This window comes from Lichenostomus cassidix, chromosome 10 (assembly GCF_008360975.1).
Source record: "Lichenostomus cassidix isolate B80296 chromosome 10, HeHo_3.0, whole genome shotgun sequence".
NCBI lineage: Eukaryota > Metazoa > Chordata > Aves > Passeriformes > Meliphagidae > Lichenostomus > Lichenostomus cassidix.
The window spans coordinates 2340751-2367632 of record NC_139491.1 but is presented as its reverse complement, the minus strand read 5'-3'; the positions used below and the strand labels follow the sequence as shown (position 1 = coordinate 2367632).

General features: G+C 48.2%; 1 protein-coding gene across 2 annotated transcripts in view; it reads right to left on the bottom strand.

The window, feature by feature from the left end:
- Window positions 1-26882, bottom strand: part of IGDCC4 (immunoglobulin superfamily DCC subclass member 4) — an 84273-nt gene that overhangs the window by 3228 nt on the left and 54163 nt on the right. The window contains exons 5-18 of one of the 2 annotated variants that reach the window (XM_085070287.1): window positions 22788-22922; window positions 20367-20522; window positions 19430-19840; window positions 18582-18746; window positions 17448-17585; window positions 15840-16013; window positions 15044-15277; window positions 10800-10907; window positions 10323-10506; window positions 9539-9666; window positions 9165-9335; window positions 8500-8637; window positions 7899-8004; window positions 6758-6992 (exon numbers count right to left, since the gene is read on the bottom strand). In XM_085070287.1, coding sequence (XP_084926413.1) covers window positions 6758-6992; window positions 7899-8004; window positions 8500-8637; window positions 9165-9335; window positions 9539-9666; window positions 10323-10506; window positions 10800-10907; window positions 15044-15277; window positions 15840-16013; window positions 17448-17585; window positions 18582-18746; window positions 19430-19840; window positions 20367-20522; window positions 22788-22922 — 2483 coding nt within the window. The remainder of the gene's footprint in view (window positions 1-6757; window positions 6993-7898; window positions 8005-8499; window positions 8638-9164; window positions 9336-9538; window positions 9667-10322; window positions 10507-10799; window positions 10908-15043; window positions 15278-15839; window positions 16014-17447; window positions 17586-18581; window positions 18747-19429; window positions 19841-20366; window positions 20523-22787; window positions 22923-26882) is intronic. The other variant, XM_085070288.1, reaches the window with a different exon arrangement.

Here is a 26882-nt window from a genome sequence, read left to right as displayed (position 1 = left end):
TACCGTAAATGTGGAGGACACTTCTGATGGCATCAAAATAAAAACGCTCTGCAGTTGCACAGTTGCTGCCTTAGAACTGGATTTATTCCTGTTCATGGGACGATGCAGAGCACAGGGATAAAAGGTGTCAGATGGTTCACAACTCGTTCCATAAGGGGCTTTCCACTGATTCTGAAATTATGAGGCCAACAGGTACACCCCAGCACAGACATCATTTAGAGGTCCACTGGAATTAGCTCCCTGCAAAGCTGTAACAGCCCAGAGAAGAACAAGCCTCCTGAAAAATGCCCCAGACCTGGGAAAAGACAAGGATGAGGAAATCTGGAGCTGAATGACCCCAGTCTTTGCTTTGGCACAAGCGATGCTCTGCAGCATGGAGAAGAACCCTCACCTGTGAGCACTGCCCTGTGTGCTCCAGTAAGAGCTGGAGATTCTGCTAAACCACTTGCTCTGCAGCACAGACAAGAGCTCTTGCTCCAAGCCACGACTCAGGAAAACACTCTGCCATTCCTCATCAACACAGAGGCACAAAATTGGGGGCCTTATTTTTTAAATTTTTTTTTGTTTTTGTTTTTGCTACAGACCACCAAGCAATTCTTAGCTCAGCTTTAAATCCCCTGGGCAACCAGTGTTACCTTGTTTGTAGATCTAATTAAATTATATGGGCTGAACGCAATTTGTTCTGGGTTCTTTCAGCTTCCCCTTGCAATAAACTGTTGAATGCACACCTCTGTGTATAGGAAATGTGTGTCTTTAAGAGCTGAAGTTATTTAACAGCTCAGACTATTAGTTCACAGGCAGAAAAGTATTTTCTTTCCAGGTTTTGATTTTATTGGGCTGTCCTGCATGTACCTGAGCTGAGCCTTCCTAGTACTCACATACATGCACGCACACACACTCACTCAGATTTAAGGACCACACAGGCCCATTATCTCTGGCCTTGTTCCACAGATATTACAAGTTGTGGGGGTAGAAGAGAGGCTGATGCAGGGATGAAGGTGAGAAAATCCTGACCTGATGACAGGGTGTGCACACATGCACACAGAATGGTGGTGTGAGCACAATGGCTGTGTTGGGTGAAAATACACTGCTGACCTATTCAAACCCACTGACCACCTATTGTTTATGGCCAGCAGAAGAAGCCCAGGTTTCTGCTCTGCCTATGTGGCTGCTCCTTAGGCCAAATCTATTCCAACAACCACCAATGTAGAGCGAGTCCAGCCGAGACAGCGAGGAGATTTCTGACATCAGCATGACCTTGGGTGAGTCATTTGACCTCCTTGTGCCTCAGTCCATCTGGCTGAAAATTAGGTAGAAATACATGACCAGATGTTGTATGTGAGCCAGGCATTCCTAAGTCAGCTATTTAGTGAGAAGCAAATGCTACCTCGTGCTGCCAGGGCTGGCAGAAGGACACTAAAGCACTCGTGTATGTGCTGAAGGGCAGTCAGAGCTGCTCCTGAGCCCTCTGCCCACCCTCACCCAGGCACCCAAATGGCTCAACACCTTGTGAGAGGCAGAGCCATGTTACATCCTAGCACCACCCTCAAGTCACAGGAGCTTTGCTGCTGCCTCAGGAGCAAATTTTTAGCAAACAAATAGTGAAAGGCCTCACTGATATGCCAACACCCTGCAGAACAGTGATGTCCAAGCTCAGCGCCATGGCTATCAAACATTTGCTAATTTAGATGTGGATGCTTGAGGCAGTGTCTTTTCCATTTCTCTCTCTGCTATCCTCAACAATATATTCTGAGCCAAAAGCCTTCCCTAATTGCTCTGTTTCTAAGTGGACAATCATTAAACTATGCTTTAATAGCGAGAAATCAACCAAGCGATCACAGAGAGCTCACAATACAGAATATCTCCACATGCGAGTGCTCAAGGAGCGTGTTCAATTTGTTTCTGCTGCCATCTGAAAGGCTTTCTGCAGCTCCATCCCTGACTGATGGCTTCTGTGCCTCTTCCAAGGAACATACGTTACTGAGCAAATAGTGCCTGGAAATTTCAGCGCTGAACCTACACAAATCTGCACACATGCACCAAATGTGTGTCCTGTTAGAGCTGCCTGCATGCATATTTGCCGTCAGAGAGATCTGAGCATCATACGCAGACACACACACAGAGCAAACTCGAAAACCTTCTTGCAGGCATCTTGTGAATACCAAAAAACGTGGAAAGAAACAGGCAGCTCTACTGCAATCCCCCATGGACCATCTGTTAGCGGAAATGTCAATCTGCCATGTTTACATAGGTTTTGATGACTCTGGGAACAGCCTGTTCAGCTCTGGCTGAAATTGGCTGCAACGAAGAACAAACTTGTTTTGTACCAGTTTGCAACTTTCAACAAACAGAAAAAACCATCAGCCACACAACATGGCCTGTGTCCCACATGTTGTTCGAGCACATTATGTTTGAGAGGGGGGAAAAAAAAGTAAAAACCAAATCCCTCTTGGGGCTTAGTCTCTAGGACTGTTTTCATCACAGACCTGAAGAAATCTTGTGTGCCGGAAAGCTTCACTGCTTTTTTAAGTAGCATTTTTTTGTGTAATAAATGATACTATTTTGTTTTATTTGAGGGGAGCTAGTGAGTGGCTGAAGGAAGGAAATGTTCTCTTGGTTTTTATAACAGAGTAATGAAGGCAAGGAGCAAGGAGTGTCAGTCTAACACTAATTTAAAGAGGGAAAAATCCCTTTGTCAGTTCACTGCAAACACAAGAACAAAAACTAATAAAAACATCTTCCAATAAAAGACATTTCCATTACAGCCAAATCCTTATCAAAGCAAACAAGTCTTTTCATTTTAGCCTTTTTATAGCAACTCCAACTGGTAAAAACGTGCCTAGATTGTGTTACCTTCTCAGTGACAAGTCATGATTTCATGCAAATATATGAGCTGAGAATGAACACATAGCAAAAGTTCAACTTGAAACCTTCCCTGTTTTTTGAGGATGGTTATTTATAGTAGCTTGAAGTCCTGTGCAAAATGAGGCTGGGGACATTTCAGATGTGCCCAGCTTTTGGGAGTGTTGCAGCAGAGAGAAAGGATTTGCTGCTGAACAGCAGCGGGTGGGAGTGGGAAAGCTCCGTGTCACGCAAACAGCAACGTCCCTGCCTGCAGCTGGGATGCAACACAACACAGACCTCTCCCCAGCAGATAAAGGAGTCTCTGCTCGCTGTCACCAGGGGCACAGCTCCATCTGAGGCTTCTCAGAAAACACTGCAACTTCTTTTCCACGCAGAAAAATTTCAACACGAAGTGACAAACAACCCGGGTAGATCCAAGTTCCCTGATGCGTTACAGCTTCTGCTCTCCGAGTCACAGGGATGCTTTGTGGGAAACACAGTCCTGGGGGAAGGAGGCCCACAGGGAAGGAATAGGGCAGCAAGGAAGGCTCCAGCTCCCAAGAAGCATAACAGCAAACATTTCCAAGCCAAAATGCTTGGGTTTGGCTTCATTCAATGAAAAGCTGAAGTCTTCCATGGAAAGCAGATGCTTTTTAACATTCTCCCCCACCCTTTAAATTGCTTGGCCCATAAGCAGCAGTGACAGAGATGTCTGGAGCAGAGCCATTTTATCATCCTCAGTCCATCTGTCAGAGGAGACAGAGCAGCGTCACCACAGCCCTTGCACAACAGTGTCATCTATAACGGGGCTAGTGAGGGCATCAGTCTGGGGGTTGCTTGCAACAGAAAAGAGTAAGAGAGGAAAATCACTTGTCAGTGTATTTAGAAATCCTTGTGTGTGACCACTGGAAACACACATGAAGGAAGGAAAATAGACCACTGAATGGCCAAGTGTCCTGCTGCCTAATGGAGCTGTGACCATCCAGAGGGATCCCATGCTGACACCTTGGCTGCAGTAGCACCTTGCTGTTCTGCAGGCAGGGACAGAGGGTCCAGGAGGTTCCTCTGGGACTGTCCCACCTTCCACTTGCACTGTCCTGCACCTCCAGCACTATGTCCAACAGCTCAAGAGCAATCAAAACCCTATGTTTGAAGGAACTGATGATCTTGACCTGAAAATGACCAAGGGAACATATCATAACCATTGCCCACAATTCTTTGCAGGAATCAGTTCCAATCTCAGGGTTTTTTAAGACTTCCTGCTCTCAGTCTGCTCTCCAGTCCCCGCACCTGCAAAATGACATTCACTCACTTCTGACTTCATATGGCATGGGGACAGTCCCTTCTTTGTGTCTGCACACTCCCTAACGTGGAGCCTCCACTCTCCACTGGAACCTCAGGCTGCCAGAAGAATAAAAAAACAATAAAGAATAATCCATGGAATGGTAAGTAATGAGTCAGCATGGAAACAGCCTGCAGGCACAGAGCAGCCAATGCAAGCGCCAACCAGCCAACACAAACCAGGTTTCAGGAGCGTAACCTGAGGACAGAGGGACAAGCAGACAACTGGAGGTCACAGCTACACAAACCTGCCCTGCAGTGGCAGCAGCCTTAGCCCAAAGGTCTGCCCCAGCCAACATCCCCAGCTCTGTGGTGACTGATATGCTGCTAAACAAAAGAGATCCTTGAGACATTTCTCACTCCTTCTCTTTAGTGAATAGGACTGCAAGTCACAGTATCCAACCTAGAACACCCTGGGGAGCCTCCCCTTGCCAGGCTGGACAGGAATTTCCTTCCACAATGATTTTCTCTTTCCTGTGGCTCTCTTGCATTCCTTGCCATGGGTTTTCACAGCCCCAACTTCACACAGCATGAGAGAAGAAAAGAGAAGGCAACAAAGGCAGCTGGTCACTGCAGGGTGCAAAGCTCCCACAACACTCTGTTCCAGGCAGGGTCCCTGGGGGCTTCCAGCTTCAATGGATGCTGAGGGAAGCTATTTGCAGCACACAGGACACCCACACCCACTCCAGAGCCTCGGCTAGTGGCATTTTGTGTACAAGCAGGGAGATGCACACACTCACAACTGCTCCTGACTTGATTTACATCCACTGTGGGCGCCAGACATGTGTGTACCACTCCAGCCACATACCTGAGACCTGCCCAACTCCCTGACTGCCCAGCCAGGTAACACCACATCATCATACAGACATGAGGCCTCTGGGCTGCTGCAGCATAAAGACCATATTGTTTTCACGCTTGATTATACACATCAGAGTACAGAAAGGAAGCAATGGTACTCAGGTGGCACTTCCAGCAGAACGGGGCAGTGCAGGGAGCAGGGTCTCCTGCGTGGGAGCACATCTCCCTCCAGTGCCCACTCCCAGCAACAACAGCCTGTTGCTTCCGGCCACCACTCCATCTCCTTCACCTGCCAGGTCACCCTCCTGGTCACCACGGGTGACAACGCTGCTCTCGGGGTGGCTGCTTCCCAGTGACCCTTGCTTTCCTATCCACATCCATCAAAAAAAATCCTCAGTATATTTATCTCTCAGTGGCCTTTCCCCACCCAATTACAGAGACCCTACAGCCAGAATTGTCTGTCTCCCCAAAGGTCTGGTCTGTGACCACACCTCTGCTGCTGGGCACTGCCCACTCTGATGGCCCCAAGCTCTCAGGCTGAGTCCCAAGTGGCCATGCCTTGGCACTGCCCTCTCCAGCCCCTGCTCTGCACATATTCAAATCCTGGTGTAAGCTCTCACAGGCAGGATTGCTGTGCTGGAAGAAAGATCTGGATATGCTGCCCCCAGAAAGGCCTCACAAAGAAGGGAACTTCCCCCCACCCTGACCTGTTCTCAGGGGTAAGTCCTCATCACTGAAAACATTTGTTCCTTATTTAACCGAAAGAGCTGTAGGAAATTCCTCACACTCTTCGGCTTGGATCCAGACAGGCAGCTACATTCCACCAAAATCCATAGATGTGGCTTGGCTGCAAACAAACAGCCTCTCCTTCAGCTGAGTGCTGATCTGACACAGCATGCAGGGATGGCCACAGGCACGGCTTCAGCTCATGGGGCTACTAAAGGCAGCAGAAGACTTTGTGTTTCCAAAAGATCACACCTGCACTGTCTCTGGCAGCACAGACAGGGCTCATGGTCAGTCAGGTACCTGAACTCACCTTCCCTCCAGTGACATATGAGCATCGTTGATGCAAACATGAAATCCCACGCGCTCACAATGCATTTGTTTTACTGAACCTCCTAATTACTTTACATGCTCTCCCAGGGCTACAAAGAGAGACATAAACAGATTAACTAAATTAGGCCAATTAAAGGTTCCCTAATGGAATGAAATGTTTCAGGCAAGCTTGAAAGAGGAAATGGGCAGGGAGGAATGAAAGACAATGTTGTGTCAGGCAAACCAAACAGGGTGAGACTACTTCAAAAAATAAGGTTCACAAAAATTCCACAATTTCAACTCTTGTTTATCTTCACAAGTATTGCAGCGAACACCCTATTTATGGAGGGAGCTCCTTTTACTCCAATCAAAAGAGAATCCTGGAAGACCACATGTCTGCTCTAGCCATCACACTTCCTCACACCATCCACATGTCACAGCAACAGGAATAGCACAGCTTTGTGCAGCATCAAGCTTGGCAGCAGCTTCTCAGGATGAGGGGTCACTGTCCCAGGAGGTGAAAAGGGATGGTAGATGGCACAGGGATCCCAAATTAGATCCAAAAGCCAAGGCTGAGCTAGTCAAGTTTTACAGAGAGGGGAAACGTGTGACTGCCCAACACCAAGACTGCCAAGACTGCCAGCACTGCAGAGCCAGGACAGGATACCAGCCTGACATGCACCAAACAAAGGCTCTTGCCAAGGGTGGGAGCCCAGTCACCACATGCATGGGTCCTTACCTTCCTCTTCCCATGGAAGATGTCCTCAGGAAGGCTTGTGGGGATGAGGCTGTGCACTTCTGTCAGCTCTGTGATGTCCCCCAGGGGCACGGGCGCATCCTCTGGGAGTGGGGACATGAGGGACTCGAGCTCATGTGAGTCCAAGGTGGCACTAGGAGAGGCCACTCCTTGCCTGCTCCGGTGGTAATACGTGTGGTTGCCAGCAGCCTGGGAATCCAGACCTGGCAGGGCTTCCCTGAGGGAAAACAAACAAGAGTTGACATCTCAGCTGATCTTTGTGGAAGTGACTAGGCCCAAGCCCTGCCCTGCTGCTTCTGGGAGTATTCTTTATACACATCCCACTGTAACAGCTTTCACTGCAGATGCATCTCTGCACCACCTTGGTTAATGCCAAAGCTCAGACAAATCCCAGTGTGGGATGAAGAGCTGTCCCTTTGCCAGCAGATCCCAAGGGCAGGAGACACGAGTCCCAGCATGAGCAGGTGCTCACCAACCCTGAACCACAGGGAGCTCTGTCACTCCTGTCACCTCTGCTTTACAGGTCAGAGATGCAACCAGAGAGGAAAGTTCATTAGGATGAAACTTCAGAAGCTGCTTGTTTCAAGTCCTGAGATCTGCTGTGAGCTCAAAGCTGTTTTCTGCTCGTGGTCTTTCTAAATGCTTGTGGCTGAATTCAGACCCCTGGGATAGCAGGGGGCTTTGGGCTGCATCCAATCTTCCTTAAACCAGCCTGTCACTCATTGAAAAGTCTTTCAGCATTTTTCCAGCTGGAAGTTAACAAACCATTTCCAAACATCCTTAGAGCTGTCCAACCTCAGAAGCAAAATACTACCCACACTAACAGATGCAGGTAAAAAACTTTTTCTTCCATTTTCTTGGGGCTTTTTCTTTCTCTGAAAAAAACCCACCTACTAGTCTAAGAATGCAAATTGAAGAGAAACTACTGAGAAAATAAATCAATGAAATGATTATACTAAATATGCTCCTTATCCATCCACAGATTCAAGCTGTCCATTAACTGTGTTCTACACTGCATGCCAAGCAGCCCAGCTGAACAGGGGATGCAGCTCACTGGTTTTGTCTCCTTCCCCAGCAGCCTCCTTTACTGCTGCACAGGTGAGGTGACACTCCTGACACCCACCTGTGCTTGCTGTTGCGGAAGCTGGCGCACATGCAGAAGAGAATGCAGAGCAGCCCCAGGCACACCCCCACGATGATCCCTGTCACAGAGTGGATATCCAGGACATCTAGGGGAAGAAGGAAGGACAGCCACGTCATTTCAGCTGCTAGCAGGAAGAAGGTACAAAGTGTCTCATGTTCAGAGAAGCACCAGCTGTACTAAAACCAATAGGTTTAGAAGGTCCTTCTAATCCAACTGTTCTATGGTTCTGATTCTATACACATGAAACAGTAAGATTCCTTGGCAGTGACAATTCAGAGCAACTTAAAGCAAACTGGCATCTGCACACATTCATTAATGTCATACTACAGCAAGATGCAGGTTGCACATGCCCTTCCAGAGAAACCAGAATGGGGAAGAGAGATGAAGTTTGGCTGTGGGATGGGTTCTGGAGCTGCACATCTGAGGGTTCTGCTGCAATCCTCTGCACTGCCCCGCAGAGAATCCTATCTTGCATCCTACCCAGTGACACCAGGCAAGTGCTTGGCAGACAGAAATGTCACTGCTGACAAATCACAATCTCCAGCAATGCAATTCCCTTCCTGCCCCTGGGTATTCCTACCAGACAGCTTCTCCCGGAGGGTGTGCACATCCTTAACGTTGGAATACGGACCAGATCCCACCACTGTCTTTGCTCCCATCTTGAAGAAGTATCTGGTATCACTTTCCAGGCCATGCACTTCAGTGCTGAAGATGTTTCCTGACCAAAAGCAAATCAAAAGAGGTTTAAAATGTGCTGTTTCAAGAGTATTCAGAGGCTGCGGCAAAGCAGCTGTGGAATTGCTGGATCCTCAGAAGTGAGGGATTTTGTGACATTTTTGTACATTTCGTACACCTCTTCAGTAATAATGAACTTGCACCTTATAGGGTTGACAATACAGACTACATGGGATGCTGCTGGCACATGATTTTCTAGGAATTACTAGCTGCCAGCCTGTATCTGTGGGATATTTCCTGGATGATAATGGCTATTTCAGCCCCAGACATGCATGATTTCACATCTCTCAGTAGCCATGTCCTTGGACTTTCCAGTATGACCAGGTTCAGCATATACTCCAAGAAAACTGGCAGCATGAGTTCTTGAATATCTGTCTGTGCTCAAAGTGAGCTCTTGAAATTTTATCTGCGCACAAAAATCAGGGCAGCAAGACTGAGCAACCAGGGCTCCAGAGGCTGGGAAGGAGGCAGGAGGACTGGGGGGTGTCACAGTACCTGCAGGAGGCTCACCTTCTCGTGTCAGCAAGGTCCACATGTCATCAGGCTGCGTGTTGTTGGCGTTGTACAGGATGAGATACTCCACAATGATGCCATTGGGCTCCACAGGTGGGCACCAGTGCACCTGGACAGCGTAGGGGTTGAGTGGGTGCAGCCGCAGGTCAGAGGGAGGAGTGGAAGGGCCTGGCAGAAACAAAGACCCATCCTGAGCAGCAGGAAGAGGAGCAGAGCCTTTGCCCCCAGAATGCCTCCCAGCATGTACTCAAGGCCGTCAGAGCTTAGAGGGGGTCTGAGATCACATCTCTTTGGGGCACATTAGGAGGGATCTGATAAGAGACTCAAGGAAAGCCAGGAGAAATGAGGATTTGGTTGCCATAGATACTCACGGTCGGGCAGTGTGAAACGCTCCACAACGCTGCCGAAGGGGCCGTCAATGCCAACCCCGTTGGACTGCACAGCAAACTCATACCTGGTGTAGGGCTTCAGCCCACTAATGAGAATGTCTTCATCCGAGCTGCAGAGACAGGACACAGCATGAGGCCATGAACACCTGAGGGTTCTCCCGTGTCTCCTTGACACCTCACAAAGAGCACTCTAAGAAATTATCCTAACTCTGACAGTATTTGAGTTTTCACCTAAAGATCCATCTCCCTCAGCCATGTGAATGCAAGAACAGTCAGCTCTCAAGGACAGAGTAAAACAGTTCCCAGTCTCCAGGACCATTTCTGATGTATTTGCAGAGAAAGTTGAAAACAGCCTGGTTATAGGCTAAAAATGGGCACAAATATTCAGATGTAAAATACATCCCCAAATGATTAGAACTGCTTAAACTCTAGCAATTTGTGAGGACAAAACTTGTGAGGACCATCTCACAAATCATGAATGCATAATTGCACCTGGCCATGTTGTTGGGAAACAAGTGTGTAAGGTCCAATCACAGCAAAAAAGACAGATCAGTAAACGATTCCTTGGTATGCAAGTCCCAGCCAAGTCCCACTGCCACATTTCAGCAGTTCTGAACATTATCTGTGACCATGACAGATATGCCCGGCACATGAAGCACCCAGGATTTTGCTAAGTTCTGAAAATTCCATGAAGTCTCCTCCTGCCCCGTATTCATTCCTGACATGAACAACACGTGGCAGATGAACCCTTGGCACCCCTCTTTACCTGGTGTAATATGTCACAAGAGAGGCGTTTTTCAGGCCCCACGGGCTGAAGCGCACGGTGTAGTTGACAATTTTGACTGTTGTGAAGTCAGGTTTCTTCCACCGCAGCCAGATGGAAGTTGAGCTGTTGGACTCTGCATAGACTTGGACTGGAGGCAGTGGAGGCCCTTTCTGCACAGGGGGATCTGAAGTGCAGCACAAAAAGAGATTTGGAGATGACATGACAGTAACGCCACTCACAACCAGTAGAAGAACCCTAATTGTCAACCCTAATTGAAATGGGATATTATGCTCTTTTCTCTCCTTCTCAATTCCTCCAATGCATTTTGCAATGACTGTCAAAGAAAGTTCCCTTATGTAATGACCTTCCCTATTTTGGTATTGTCCTTTGTGAAGTTCATCTTCTGTAATCCCTCTACTCTTCCTCTGAAGCCACATGCCAAGCAGAAGAGACAGACAACTGAAGGGCATTTCTTACCTGCTGCTGTCGCAGGAGCCTTTTCTGTCTTGCCCTTCCAAACTGCTGCATAACCATCTTCGTGCTTATTGAATGCCACCAGCTTCACCTCATACAGTTTCCCAGGAGCTGGAAAAATTAATCAAGGTTTGCCTTGCGTGATTTTTCTCACCAGCCCTCCCAGTGAGACATATTTTCTTTGATCCCACCAGCTTTTCTCACCATCCGAGAAAGTGGGTTGAACATAATAAATATATTTTTATTACCTTATACCTAAATAAATATCGCCTAATACCTAAACTACAGCAGGGAGATCCCCTTCCCCTTAAAAGCTTCCCACACACAAACACTGTGTCACAGAGGGTGTATATATCAGCACAGATGCTCATTGGCTCTCCCCTCACTTTTGACAGAAATTATCAGCAGGAAATGGACTTGCCCCAGCCCTCAAGTGTTAACCAGTGTCCTGGCCTGTAGCACATCTACTCATGATTTCTAGATGTTCCTCCCTTGCAAACTACTACAGAAACCTACACATGCTGACTCCTCTCTCCACCACAGAAGTGACTGCACTGCACTGTTTATTCCTAAAGAGTGAGGAATTCTCTCCTCCCCCAAAATGTACCTCCTATTGCTGAAGTCCTTTCTGATTTATTCACTGCTGTGAGGATCTTCCTTCCAGCAAGTCCTCAAATGCCCTGTTAAGTCACTGGCAGCCTTTGTTGTATGGTGTCTATTTTGCCTCCACACTAGAGCTTCCCTGTTTGCAATTTGAAAAGCAACACTGCACAGAAAACCCACAACAAAAACCTGACGGTCCTCATTACACACTCTTCCCATCTGAGAGCCTTGCACTGTGGGGAATCTCAAACTGAGCTGCAGGACAAGGTGCTCTGTCTCCAAGCAGTTCTGCCCTAGTCCAAAATCCAGTTCCCTCTTTCCTCCAGCCTTTCATCAGCTGAAATGCTCTGCTGCCGTAGCATCTGAGGTTTTTTTTAATGGAGATGTTTAATCAAAGAAACAACTTGGGAGATATAAAATTCTCAAAGAAGACACTCCATGCAGCAGCCAACCCCTTCAGGAGCTCAGCCAGAGCAGTTCACACTGCCTTTTGTTGCCTTGGCTGCAGCACATTGATGAAGTTTGTTAATTTGGGACATGCCTCTTCATTCCCTGCCCTCATAGATTACTGCTCTCTTTGCCAGACAACGTAAGCAGAATGAAACCTTTCTTATTGATGCCAATTTTATTATTACTGCCCTGATTACACTCCCAGAGGCTGACGGTACCAATTACCAAAGGCTTTCTCTGCTCCACAACACACACTCACGCTCAGAATATAAAAACAGTTCAGCCACATTTTTCTCCCCCAAAGAATCCCAAAAGCAAACAGAGTTTTGTCTGCCTCCAAGACAGCCATATCTGCATTTCCACACTCTCCAGCCACAGAAAAATATTTCAAACCCACACAATGGGGATAAGACCAAAGGGCACTCAACCTCCAAAGGGCTGGGAACACGGGCTCAGTGGAACAAACAATCCCCCAGCCCACCTCTTCCCAGCACCACACTCTTCTTCAGCCTGACTCCTGGGCTGTGCTTCACTGTGACATGAGCACATCGTGGACAGTGTGATCCAAAATGATGAGGAAAAGCTCACAGATGTGATGCAGCTGTGGGCACCTCCTGTTGGAGAATGGAGTGAAGGAAAGGACAAGTCCTCTGTCTCCATCCCTGGGCAGGATCAATTCAGCAGCAGCTTACATGTGAAACCAGGGGAGCTCGACTGCAAGATCAAGCACCTCACATGCTGAAAATAGGGGTATTTTGGATTTCCCAGTCAGAGGATTGCCTTCAATTTTTATACACAGGCCCAGATGTTCAAGCTCTTAGAACAGGCAGACATAAAACTCTATCAAGCTGTCAAGAAGCTGGTAGGCAGCAGGAAAACAGATGTATTTCACTGCATTCCATCATACATTAAATATAAGCAGAATAATCTAGTCCAGATCATTTCAAATCACTAATCTGGATGGCTGCATAATATATCCAATATGCTAAATATGTTGCTTCACTCAGCATTTCAAGGTGTTCATATTGGCCTGGTGCCATAAACCATACTCTCCTTTAAGTGGGAAAATACCCTGATTTCCAGAGAGTTACTTCCAGAGGAATGCAACCTTCCTTCATGGGAATGTGGAAGGCAGGATCAGATCCCTGCCATTTATTTTTCACATAAATTATGGCCCTGGTAGTTGCACACCACTACAGAGAGTAAATGCTAGAACATAGATGGAAATCACCAAGAATTTCTCAGGGAAAAGACCTCCTGATGATCCAAGACAGCATTCTTTTGATTTTGTGGACTCATGAAATTGCTGGATCTTCTGTGTGCCTTTGACCAGCTGCCCACCTCTCAGGTAAGATGCAAGGTACCATTAGTGACGCCACTCTGAGGAGACACAGTTTGCTCCAGAGATTAGCACGAGATGGGAGAGAAGTCTTCTATTTCAGACAATTCAAATGGAGAGAGCTGAGTCATTACCAAAGGCAAAATCAGGAAATCAAACACTGCAACAGGCTTCCTAGAGAGGTCATCAATGCCCCAAGCCTGTCAGTGTTTACAAGACATTTGGACAGAATTTATTTTAACTTTTGGTCAGCACTGAGATACTCAGGCAGTTGGACTTGATGACTGTTGAAGATAATCCCAAGAGACAATGTTGGGTATTTTCTTTGTTTTTACAGAGGGATCTTAGGAGAGGTTTCCAGTGCTGTGCTTTCGAGGCAGACATCCATGGGCTGGGAAATCCTAGCTAATTCCCCATCAGCCCAGACCACATTAGGGCTGCCAGCCCTTCCTGAGACCACTACCTGCTCTGCCTAGAAGATGCAACCCTAAGTACCTGCACAGGGCAGTTCAGCGCCATAAAACTAAACCCAACCACTCCTCGTTTCATGTGCAGACCCCCTGCTTTCCTCAGCACAGCCAGATTCCTGAGCCTTCCCTTACTGAGCACATCATTCAATTGCACAAGGGAACATCCTGGGCTGGGAGAAACCTGAGCCTGCACTCCTGACACAGCGATAGCCGATGCACAGCCGCCAAATCATACGGAAACCATTAGGGCTTGACGGATGCCCAAATTTAAGGAAGTAATTACAGAAGAACAAGCAGCCTTCTCAGCATCATCGTGCCAGAGCATTTGGAACCAATTCAGCCCACTCTGAGCCCCTTCACCGACTGACTTGCCAGTGGTTGGAGCAGCGCATGATGATGTTCACATGTGGTTTCCTCTGCGCAATAATTACAGACCTAAATTCTTCAGAGAAACTCATCACTGTTGACACTCTCAGTGGCAAGATGGCTGTGACAGAGCTGGGAAGCCACTCAGAGATGGCACAAACAGTCCTTCCAGGTGCTGCAGACTGACCTTTACACTGTGCATAATATATATGCTACAAGTGTAAGATGAACCAGCCCGACACACACGCGTGCTCTACAGTCTCCACTCACTGGGCAGTAACAGGGATGAAGCATTAAAGTGGGGGATGGAAGAATTCTAGGGTGCAGAATCCTCTTTCAAAGATGCATCTGCCATGACTCTTTTCTCTCTCCATCCTGTATCAATGGGCAAATCAATTAATTAATACAACCAGATGTTAGGAACATAACCCCTTATGGGAAATGCCAAGCACAGTGAGCCAGGCAGGCAGGTCTCACTGCTGTTGAGATGTTCTCCAATTATGGACACTCACTCTTCATCCCTTTTCCCCTAGTAGGAGGTGGAGGAGAATGCTGGCCTAAAATTAGCATGCTTTAAATTATTCCATCTCTGCATTTTAATACAGAGAATTTTCAAACAGCATGCAATTATGGAGCTCCTTAGAAACAGGCAGGGAAGGAGAGATCATTGTCCTGATTGGAGATTTCAATCCAGGCACTCTTTACAGTGACACAATAAAAACTAATTAATTAAGAAGCACTTATTAGCATATAGTAAGTATATTGGTAACCCTTGATTAAAATCCCTGCTAAACTGGCATCCAAAATTTCTGAGCTTTAAACTCTGCTCAACACAAGCCTCAAGAGCCCCACTCCAGAAAGCATTTTGGACACTCTTAAAAAACCTCAGATGGTCCTGGTCCAATGTATCTCCAGCCAAGCAAACAACTGAGCCTCTTGGGAGCATTCCAGGATCTACAAGTGCAAGTGACAGGCCCAGGCTTTCCGCAGCAAGTGCTAGGAAGATTCAGCCAGCTAACCTAGTCGAGTCAGCTCGTACTGCTTCACTTTCTTCTTTAGTTTTATGGGTCCCACGTCCCAGCTCTCATCTTCAGCACCATCCAAAGGGCTCTCATCACTGGACTCCTCTGGGCCCACCTCTCTGTAGTAGAGCTTGTAGCCAGATATCTGGGCATGGTTGGCTGGGGGCTGCCACGTTATCAGGAGAGACTCCATCTTTGCTCGGACTTTTAATTCTGTCGGGGCAAAGGGAACTGGAAGAAGAAAAAGACAAGAGAAAAACATTGAGCCACTTGTCTCCATTTCCCTCTTCTACTGAATCCTCCCTTCCTCAGTAGTGAGGGAAGAGTGGGAGGAAAAGGCTGTCCTGAGTGGGATGTCTCCAATCTCTGACAGTGCAGAGGAGACAGTCACACTCTACCACTGACTTTCCCAGCTGGGTGATACAAGAAACAACGTCATAAAGCCATTATGGGGGTTTCTCATAGTATTCTAAGATATCACCATCTTTAATCACTGCTGGAGTGTGGCATGGGCTCAGCTCTGTTTGGCAGAATTGTCTATTCACTCACAAATATCATAACCTTGGGATCTGGGGTTCTGTTTCTTTCTTTTTTAAGAACGTTCATAGCTGCACATGGAGGGAGCAAAGCCCAACTGACCAGGCAAGCAGTGAGATGTACCAGGGACTGCTGAGCAGCAAGGTAAAGGTGTGCACTTTGCTCTGACCAAAACCAAAGGAAAGTGAGTATCTCTGAAAACACCTCAAGCTCCCCACACCCTGCCCCAAATCGCAGGCAGTCCCCAGCCTCCTACCATGTGTCTGGTTGTCTCTGTCAGGAGTTCGATGCTGGGTCCACTCGGAAGGAGCCCCATATCCCACACTGGTGCTGGCTGCGATCCGAACTTTGTACACTTTGTTGGGATGGAGTGAGTAGAGGGTGATTTGGGTTTCATTTCCACCCACTTCGATGGAGGTGACCTGATCTGCTGGAAGCAAGGGGACACCACTGAAGACAGGGATTTTCCAGCCAAAGGGAAGTGCAGCTGAGCAGCCGCAAGCCCCGTTACCCCTTTGTGGTCTGCGCGCCCTGGGCTGGCTTGGCTTTTCCCAGTGCACTCTTATGCCACCAGGAAAAACCAGAAGTAAAGGCTGGCCAGTGAGATATTCTCACTGACAACCCCCTTCATCACATTCCAAACTGCAGGTTGCCTTTAGCACCACAGAGCCTGCCCGGAGGGAGCTGTCAGAAGCATTGCTCTGATGATGTGATGGTGGAACATGAGCACAGCTAATGGGAGCTGATGGCGCGTTCCAGTGCTTCTCACTGCTGTATTTAAACACTCACCTTAATGTGAACCAGAACTGTCCAGCAGCCCTGCCTTCTGCAAAATTCACACCCTCATCCATGCCAGACAGAGGTTTTACTGCTCCTCATCAGCCCACCCAAGTTCATAAGGGAGGTAACAGGAAATTTAAACTGAGAATAGCCTGGGATTTTCACTATATCAGCTAACTGGTTTTGCTGAAGATTCATGTGGCCTGTTTGGAGTATGCAGAGGTCTTGATTTCAGCTTCCCTTGGTGTTAACTCAGCCAGGAGTGCTGTCCCTGCTATGTAACAGCATACTGCTGAGTATGATCCCTGGGTTGCAAGTGTTTCCAAGGTTTTACGATGCCACTGAGCCATGTGCAGGCCCAAGGCAAAACAACCAGAGCCAGGAGTCACAGCACAGACTACTAATCCAGTTCAAATACATGGGAACATGTCCAGCACCTCATCACACTCACCATCCTTCTCTCAGGAAGAATCATGACCCTGGGAAGTGAGAAGCTGCAGAGCTTCGACAGTTTTAAGAGCAAATACCCAGAAGGATTTGCAAAGCAAGCACACGTGGAATTGGAGCAGCCACATCCAACAGAAGTAAATGTTACCATCCCTGCTGAACCTTGCTTAGAGTGTCTGACAATGTAAATAAAATTGGATAAAACTCGGCAATAGAGCAACACAACCTGGCCAGGATATTTGGGTTTTTTCCACAAGGATAACTTTGATTAGACTCCATTTCAAGGAAATTGAAAGCATTTTCCCCTCTTCCCCAAGCAGCATAAAGCTCTTCCCCCAAAACAGTGCAGATGGCAGTGAAGGGCTGCTCATGCAGACTTTCCTGGGACAGCACAAACATGGGTGACATCATTCTGCTTGGGACACAGCTCCTCCACAACCACAGGAAAAGGCACCTCAGTGTGGTGTGAAGTAGCAGTGTGATGACTACCAGACAAGGCCAGGCTATGAGAGAGTTCTCCTCCCTTGGGTAAAAGAGGTCTCTCTATCTTCAGCCTTGCACCTCCTCCCCGTCCACATCACAGGCTGTTAACACCACTGCAGCAGAGGACACAACCCCCAAATGGTGTTTCCCTCACCTTCCTTGAGGGTGCAGTAGTCGATCTTGTACTTGGTTATCTTGCCATTGCTCAGCTCGGGAGGAGGAGGCAGCCATGTCACACGGATGTCACCAGGAGTCATGCTCGACAGGGACAGCTGAGGGGCTGCACTGGGAACTGGGTAAACAACCATGAGAAGTCAGCAAAGACCAGAGCAAGACTTCAACACATCTCTGCCAGCCCTCTGAGTTGGTTAGAGGCCACTACCTTGGCTCTGCCACAGCCACTGGTGACTTGGTGTCTGTCCTGGGGGAACAAACACCCCACAGCCCTTCAGGGGTGTCTGGGCAGGGAAAATGCTGGACTGCTCCACTTCCAGGCTGAACAGAGCCTGCTGACCCCAGCCACTCTACTCCCAGGGACCCAAGTCCACTGTAAACTGGGCAGGGTGGCACACACCAGCTCTCAGCCTGCACTGTGGTTTGGAGCACGAAGGAGACACAAAAGCAAATGACTCACAGATCAAACTGCAGCCTGGGAATCCTCATTCCCTTGAGAACTACAGCTCTGGGCTGCAAGCAGCTTTCATACTTTCAACTCAGCCTTTCAGGCTTCAGACACACACATGGGACCATGCAGGTCACTGTGTCAGGAGCATTAAAAGCACATAATGCACACAAGTTCTGCCAAAATCATCTCTGCTTGCCTCTGTCCTGCAGCCTGTCGAAAGCTGTGCATGGCCTCCCGTTGGGCAGCTGTGCTTCTGGCACTCTGCCTTTACTGTTCACAAAATGCTATGTGATAAATGGTAAAATCAACACAAACTACTGGCTCTTGAGGGATCTGACCTCAAGGCTGCTCCCACCCCTACAAATTGCAATAGATGTTTCTTCTGAGCTGAAATCCAGTCTGGCCCAGAGTCAAGCTTGGGGCAATACCACATGAGTTAGGTGAAAGCCCTTAAGAGCTGACTGCAATTTCCAAAGGATTCTTATGGGCCCCACCACCAGCCAGGTCATTTTCATGCCCTCCATCACCCAAGTTGATGATGAGACCTGGATGCAGGCTTAGGTTTCTAGGAGCCACTACTAGTCTCCATAGCACATTCAGTGCTCAGCATGAACCAGGCCAAGAACATTTCCTAGGCACCAGCACCCATCTAATTCAACACACCATCCTCCAGGGTCTGGACAATGATGGAAGAAGACGTCCGGCTGGCTCCGAGCTGGGAATATGCAACCACATAGAAGACATAGTTGGTATTGGGTTCCAGGTCCTTGACTTGCAGCTCAGTGGTGTCGTTATTGACAGCAAACTGGTATTCCACATTATCTGTTCCTAGAGGCAAGGACACACTGATCAGCAGGTCAGTGAACTGCCAAGACACTCTTCAAAAGATCACTTAATTCACAAGGTCCACAGACTAAATCCCCTTTAAAAATCACTGTCTTCTCCAATTTCCCCAGTACCTGCACCACCCCATCTTTTATATGAGTTCTTTGGGCAGAAAATCCAATGCCTCAACATTAATGTCTCCATTTTGACTCAAACTCCTTAATCCATGCTGAAGCAGCTGCAGTTACCAGCCTAATTTTCAGAGGAGCTCTGGCAACAGTTCACCAGGAGCATTGGTTTGCTGGCTGTTTGGGAAGACAGACCCCAAGAGAGCCAAGTGCCTCACTTCAGATTTTGGGTGTGGATAATTTAGTGATTCCCACTGCACACAATGCAGCTGGCTAATATCACTGCTAGTAATCACACTCCTTGCATACAAAAGCAATATGTACAAAATCAGCAGTGCCTGGTCCTATAGAATCCAGACAACTCAGCTATGTGGACACACTACTGCCAATCAACAAGTTAGAATATGCTAGCTAATCCACAGGCGCTGTCACTGGCTGATGTTGACTCCAGGAGAAAATTCCTTTACCTGCAATGAAAAGGGAATTGCCTCACGCTTGTCACTAGCTGAGAAAGAAGGTCAACCTGTGCCTTGCACCACTCGGAGACGTGACACCTACCCACAGCCCGCTGGTAGTGCAAGGAGAAGCCGATGATCTGCTCGCTGTTGTACTCCGGCCGCTCCCAGGACACGAGGACAGTGGTGCTGGAGAGGGACACGGCTGACACTTTCTTGGGAGCGCTGGGCAAACCCTCCCTCACAATCACCGAGAGCTTGGCGGTGGCACAGGCCATGCCCAGGCTGTTCTCAGCCACACACTGGTAGTAGCCAGCATCCTCCAGGCCGATCTGGTTGATGACGAGGCTGCCGCTGCTCTGCACCTTCACGCGCCCGTTGGAGAGGATGGGCTCCCCGTTCTTCAGCCAGTGGATGGTGGGGGCTGGCTCTCCCTCTGCCTTGCACACAAACCTGGCTGTGCTGGCTCGGGTGCGGGAGATGGTTTCAGGAGCCTGGGAGATGCTGGGAGTAGCTGGGAGGAGAGAGGACAAATTAATACAGGAAGGAGGAGGAAAAGATAGCAAAGCAAATCCCTTCTCCTCCCCACTCGGTGCTATGTTTTATTCAGTAGCAGCTTTGCTTACAAGATAGGATTTGCCAGGCAGACTCTAGAGGCTTAATTTAGACTCTGTCCAAAAGAAAAAATAAATTCTGTATCAATCATGTGCTGCGTTCCCTGATCTTAGGCTGTTCTCCCTGCTGGCTTCCATGATACTGAAAGTTAATTGCTGATAGAGATTTCCAAGGGGGAACCCTGGAGAACAAGAATAAGGCATAAAACAGTTCAGTAAATGCCAGGAACTAAACCCCAAATTAAAGAGGTGACACTCCCACTGAGAGCTATCCCAGCCTGGGCCTCCTGGCAGTAACCAGGCTCCCATCTTACCCAGCACAGGCCACAAACACCACAAATCCTTGGGGATCTCCTGGATCTCCTCCATGCAATCAACAGTGACCTGGTCAGCATTTCTACCTGAGAATTTGCCTGCTGTACTCACCGAGGACGCGGAGCTCGGCTGCAGCCATAACGAACTGCCTGGTTTGGGGTTTGTTGGCTCGGCAGACATACACCCCGGAGTGATGGGGCTGGCTGGAAGGAATGAGGAGGTTTGTCCGGCCCAGCACAATCACATCTGTGGAAATGGACTTTCCATCTGCAGGAAGAAACATGCACAAATGTGAGAGGGAGCCCCAGGCTGCCCTTTATGAGGGCTTGTAAACAATGCCAAAATCACAGCTGGGGAGTGGAGAGACCCCCAAATCCCAAACCCCAGCCCAGAGGAGGGCTCCTGCTGGGACATGCCTCAGTGCTTGACAGCCACCTCAAGCCAACATCGGTTCAAGGTTTAGTTTAGCCTGTAATAATCAAAAAATATCCTGGTTTGGATTAAAACAGTTTCTGATGCCCAGGGTGCACCTGCAATGAGAGCCCCAGGAACAGCACATTCAGGGGAAAGCTGTGCTAACACACAGTTTGGAAAAGCTGCTGGATTGCCTGCTGACCCCCATTGTGTGCACATACACCTCCTCCCCTCACTCGCTCATGCAATGTCAGCAAGAGTGTTGAATCACTAACAACTCTGGGGTTCCTCCCTTCTCTGTGTCCTGGATGTGAACCCAAATTTTCTGAGCTTCCTGACTCACTTTCTGTTCCCAGCTTGGCTGTGAAGTGTCAGAAAGACACCTGGTTCTCCCTGGGACTCTGGTGTTTATGTCAGAGACGTGGGCCATGAGCTGCCTTCTGCCCATTCTCCAGGTTGGGTGCTCAGCACTGCTGAGTAGGGAAGAAGGAAAGGGCAGCTCCGTATCGCTGGCTAGAAGCCAAGATGTCTTTCTACAACTTAAGGTAGCCCTGGGCTCTTCAGCATCCCAGACAGGGCACAGGCTGGTGCTGGGCCTGGATCTCACACAGAGCCAACTCCCCCACCTCCCCTGCAAGCAGCTGGACTGACTTAGCACCATCAGCAGGGAATGTGGCTGAGAGCAGATCCTCTGCCCCCTCCCTGCATTTTGGGGGTCTTCAGATGGCCTCACAGTTCAGTGGCTGTGCACTCAGAGCAGACAATCTGCACACCCCGTTAGTGCTGGAGCGGTTGGTTGGAAAACTGACTCCAGATGGTAGCAATTAGTTGACAACCACCAAGGCTGGCAAGAGCCAAACTGGCAACCTGGAGGTACATCCTCAGTATTCCCTACATGACTGATGGTCCAGTAACCCAGCCTGCTCCTTAATGAAGGCTTGGAAAGAAACTTGTCTAACTCAGAATGATTGTGTTATGCATTGTCAGTCCATCTTTTTTAACTGAAGAGCCCACACTAGGAAAGAGATTGAGACCAAGCAAATGCTTGAAAATAAAGCATGGAAAGAACTGGTTCACCAAACCTTTGCCCCTCAACCCTTGTCTTCCCTCCTTACAAAAAACTTTCTTAAGTGTAATTAAATCTACTAATATCTGCTTTACCATGGGCATGAGCAGCTCTCAGTAAAGCACTAAGTGACCTAGCATGGAAACACTGAGCAATTGTAATTGTGAAGTGCAAGGGATAAACTAGGAACATTTCTGCCATAACATTTAATCCTTGCTTATTTGATTTCTGAAGTGGTATCCTCTGAGGTTTTTTTGCTCCTTTTTTGTGGGAAAGAGGAAATATTTTTCTATGCTAAAAATCACCGCCTGTGGACAAATCTGGGCTGAAAACCAACCACCATAAATGGTTCCAGGGGAGAGGAGTCTTAAATCACGACCTGGATTTATGAAAATGACTGAGAGCCTTTTCTGGGGGAGAATCAACCTCTGAGCTGAGAATGTCTTCAGTCAGAGCCTCTGAAACACATCTGATGGATGTGACTCTCAGTGAAGTGACACTGGCATCTAACTCATGACTTTGGCTATCAGCCCTGGGTAACATCTGCCAGCCTGGCTCATTCATACACCTCTGATGAGACCTAAACAGCTCCTCAACCCTTCCATTGAACAAAAACTTCCCAGTAACAGTTCCAGTTACTCCAAGGATTAACAGATCTTATCAAGTTTTATAATCCTGTGAGATAATATAAGCTATTTGTCTACAGAATCCCCAGTAACCTTGGAGTCTGGGGAGGAGCGGCACCTGACCCCATCTCGTGACCTTTACTGCTCCAGTTCACACAAGGAAGACTAACTTAGATAAAAAGGCATCCAGGTAAAGGTCAAACAACTATAAATTGAACTGTGTGTTTTGTAACCTTCAAGATTTAATTAATAATTCCACTTTAGCAAGGACATCCTACACTGCGACACCACCTTAGTCATTAGGTATCGATGTTACGAGCACCCTTCCCGTCCCTGATTTCTTCCACTTTTAATAGATTTTTTAGAATGTAGTATCTACACGTTCCTATGGACAAAAAAAAATTTAGTCCTGTCCCTCATACTCACCTTGTCGTATCCAGGAGACAAAGGGGGTGGGATCAGCATCTGCCATACACTCCATCACCACACTCTCCCCAGCCACCACCGTGGTGTTCTCTGGAGCAGCAACGATGGTGACATCTCCTCCTGCTGGCTGGGAACCTAATGCCAAAAATTAAAAAAAAAAGTCTGTCCCTCCAAGTTGCAAAGTTCCTAGGAAAAAAGAGCATGTAGAGCCCTGGCTCCCCAGCTGGGCTTCCCTGGGCAGTCTCACGTGTGGAAATGGCTTTTGCCTGGTTGGAAGAGAGAAACAGGTCTTGCTTTTCCATGACTACAGTATTTTTACTGAGGAAACTAATAATCAGCCCTGAAGATTGACTCTAACCATACTGGCCCTAGTAGAAATTAGTATCAGGATCTTCACATGGAAAATAAGTAGAGTTTCAACCCAGCACCTTCACAAACTGTTGCTGTGCGGATGTTTGTTCATTAGATCAAACAAGACAAGGCTGTCCTCAAACAGGGCAACACCAACACTCACCCTTCGCCAAGGCACTGGAGCAGCTCAGAAAGAATCCAGTAACTTGGCTAAAGAAATTCTAACAGCCAGATGCTGGACTGTAAACTGCAACACAGAGAGGTCATGGCTGCGTCCTAGCCTTCACCTGAAGGCACAAAGACTGATCAGTCATTGCACATCTGGAGGAGGAAATGCTGTGTAGCTTGTACGTGCACAGACCAAGAGCCAGCACTTAAATCAAGCAAGGTTTACAGGAAGGTCTCCAGGCTGCATTGCACAATGCCTTGAGAATGGGATGGGGATATTCTGCTTGAAATGAACCTTCTGCCTGTGTCTGCCCACTGCTGAGCAGAGGTTAAGGGAAGGTTAAGGAAATGCCTTTGCAGCAGCCAAATTTCTGTTGTCAGATGAAAACAACCGGAGCACCCTTGAGCAGACCAGACTGTTCATGACCCTCACCAGTTCCTCCAGCTTTCTCAAACACTTCTAACTCTGAGGGACACTTTTGTTCTTGCCCTCATGAAGGGAGAAATAACTGTGGAGGAGTCACGTAGTACCAGTAACACTTAGGCCTGCAATGAAAGCTATTAGCAGCAGGTCTCAAACAAATAAAAGCAGGACCTTTCTGAACTCAATGCATCAAGATGCTGCAGAGTTCAAAACCCTAGAGGTTCAGACAAGCTCATAAAGGACACATTTACCAGGACTGTTAAATATGGTCTCATTACAGTCCCCAGCCCAAAGTGCTCCTGACTGGGATACTCTGACTGGGATCCTGACTGTCAGATGCTGAGGTAAATGTCCAAGGAAAACAGCATAGCCTCCCTGCTCAGTTTTTTTACATGCTGCCCTCCAGCACCTGCCCTGGTCACTTCTGGAGACCCTCACTGCCCATTCATGTGGCATCCAAACAACTCACTCGTCTCTGAATTCCTCAGGGATATAAACCAGAGCAGCTTCAGCCCCACAGGCAGAGCTGCCTGCATGGCAGGAAGCCACACAGGGCTGCACTGAATGTGCTGTGCTCAGCCCAGCCCCAGGCTCAGTGCCAGTCAATCTAAGCAGGCCAGTCTTGCCAAAAAGTTGGTTCCATGCTGAAACGTTCTCGCAGTCCATACGTGCGTGAAAGGGATTTCCATCTCTAGTATTTCGTGAGCACAGTCAGAAGGAGCCAGCAGAATTCCTGAGGCACCAAGGGAAACCGGGAGTGAGCAGGAGCCAGTACTTGTCCAGCAGATGGAAGCAGAGACCAAGGAGCACCCACAGTGCCTGACCCGGGGCAGTGGCCAGACCACACTGACCTGCAACCCCAGCCCTGGGCAAACACCAGCAAGAGGAGCTGCCCTGGGGCAAGGAAGAGCCAGGCCAGCTGTCCTCCTTCCAGTGGAACAACTACCCTACACAGAAGGGCTGGCATGGACAGGCAAAGCCAGTCTCCTTCTGGGCTGGCCAGGGCTTTGCTCTGCCACGTCTGCTGCTGCTCCCATCACCCACATCCATGGACACCTTCAGCCTCACAGCCTGAAGCAGGCTGAAGCAGGACAACTTGGGAGACAGCAAAGGGACAGGAAGAAAACTCAGCAGAGGTGGATTCAGAGAACTCACTGACAAACAGATCAAAATCCTGGTCACTCTGAACTGTGGTGCCAAGTCTGGGCCTGAGAACTATTGAGACAGAAAATGGGCTCAATGCAAAAACCAGCATGAGAGCTTCCACACCAGGCATGTAAGCTCAAGGATGAGAGAAACTCAAGGCTCTCTGCAACAGCAGCTTTCTTATAACTCCAGCTCCAGTTCAACAAAGCACTAAAATCCACAAGTAATTATTAGTCCTGCACAAGAACTGAGCACAGGGACTCCAGTGAGGCCCAGCTGGATAGGTGAGGCTGCTCTGCACATTGTTAACGTGAGGCCTCTACTCCATACAGCACAGAGGGATGAGGCAATGTCGGAGAAGGAGCTTTCCAGCCAGGATTTGAAAGGAAACACATAAAAAACCATCAGAAACAAAGGGGAAGGGTTTTATAGCAGCCAGTGCTGGGAACACACTGAAGAACCCAGTAAGTTGTGATGAGCAAGGTGGGGAAAGTGGTGCAGAAGAGCCAGGTGAGGAGCTGCTCTGTGCTGAGCAAGGCTGGACGTGGTCACACATCTCCACACACCCCAGGCTCAGGTCCAGCTCACCCTGCACAGGGCTCAGCATGGCCCATATGCCCACCCTCGACACTCATCACAGCCTGTGGGGCCACAGCAGCTTCTGATGAAAATGAGCAGGGCAGCAGCTGAAACCCCACATCCTGGGAGCAGGAATATCCATGGCAGGACTTCCAGCCTGTCATGGGAGTGAGATTTTTTACCCAACACCACTGGCTGCTGCGTACCTGCTGGGCAGGACATGGCTGAAACGTGTCTATGTGCAAAAAACTGTCCTTTTCTGTGCTGCTGAGGGGAAAAAATAAATCTAGAGTAAAAAAATAACACCAGCCAGATGGTAATGTATTCCCTGCCAGATTTCCAAGCAGCTTTCTCTATCAAGCTTAGGGCAGAGAAAGAGAGAAAGCTCCTCAAATCTCACTTAAACACTCATCTGTTCCATCAGGTGCATGGCCCCAGGTGCTGACTGGCAAAGGCACTTTAGGGTTATAGAAGCTTCACCTGTAGGCACTTGTCCCATATCACTTGGGCCCTGACAGCTGCCTGGTAGTGCTGCCAGTCACCAGGTGAGGGATTTTACCTTGGTCTCAGCCTTGAAAAACTACTGGGAAAACATAATAGTCCAGCCCCCCCATCTGATTATGACTGGAAATTATATTACAAACATAAACAGTTCTGTTTGCTTTCCCAGTGCATTCCTGGGTGTGTGCATGGATGAATGCCCCTCACACTTCTTGCACACACAAACACATTTCTCTCCAGCTTTGTATTCCATTGTGGATCTCTCAGAGCAAGTCCACAAGTCAAGTTCCTCTTCAAACTGAGCCCCTTTGGAGCACATTTTTGCCTTGCCATCTCTCTAGGCTGGTTGGACACGGTGGATTGCAGGTTCACTGCTACAAACTGTATTTCATTGAGGAGTTCCCAAGAACAGTACTCAGCTAACCAGGAAAACTTCCACACAGTGGATTCCAACACACATCAAGGAGTAAAACCAACGTGAGGTTTTTTGTCTCCACTGCCATTAAGACAATTTCAGGTCAAGAGGGAATACTGTCAGAACCAAAGGAAAAAAAGAGCTGCAGTTTCCAAGACATCTTTCACTGCCTGAACAAAACAGGTCACTGAATGCACCTGCGCCATGCTGGCCGCTCTGGGGCTTTAAAAGCTTTCACAGTGCTGCTATTTAAAACTTGGGCTTTGAGATTTCTCCCCCTCTGCCAGCTTTGTTTTGTCTCTCCAAGCAGCAGAGCTACTCCAGGCAGAAGCTTTGCACAGCCCAAGGCACAACCCACGGATTCACATCAAAACTCTCCATCACTGAGGTCTTTGTGAACTTTTTGCCCTTCTGAATCAGATAGATCAATTTTACCCTCTCTTACTGGACAAAACACCTATGGAGTGCCAGGAATGGCTGTGGGATCACTGGGAGTAGTGCACAGAACTCA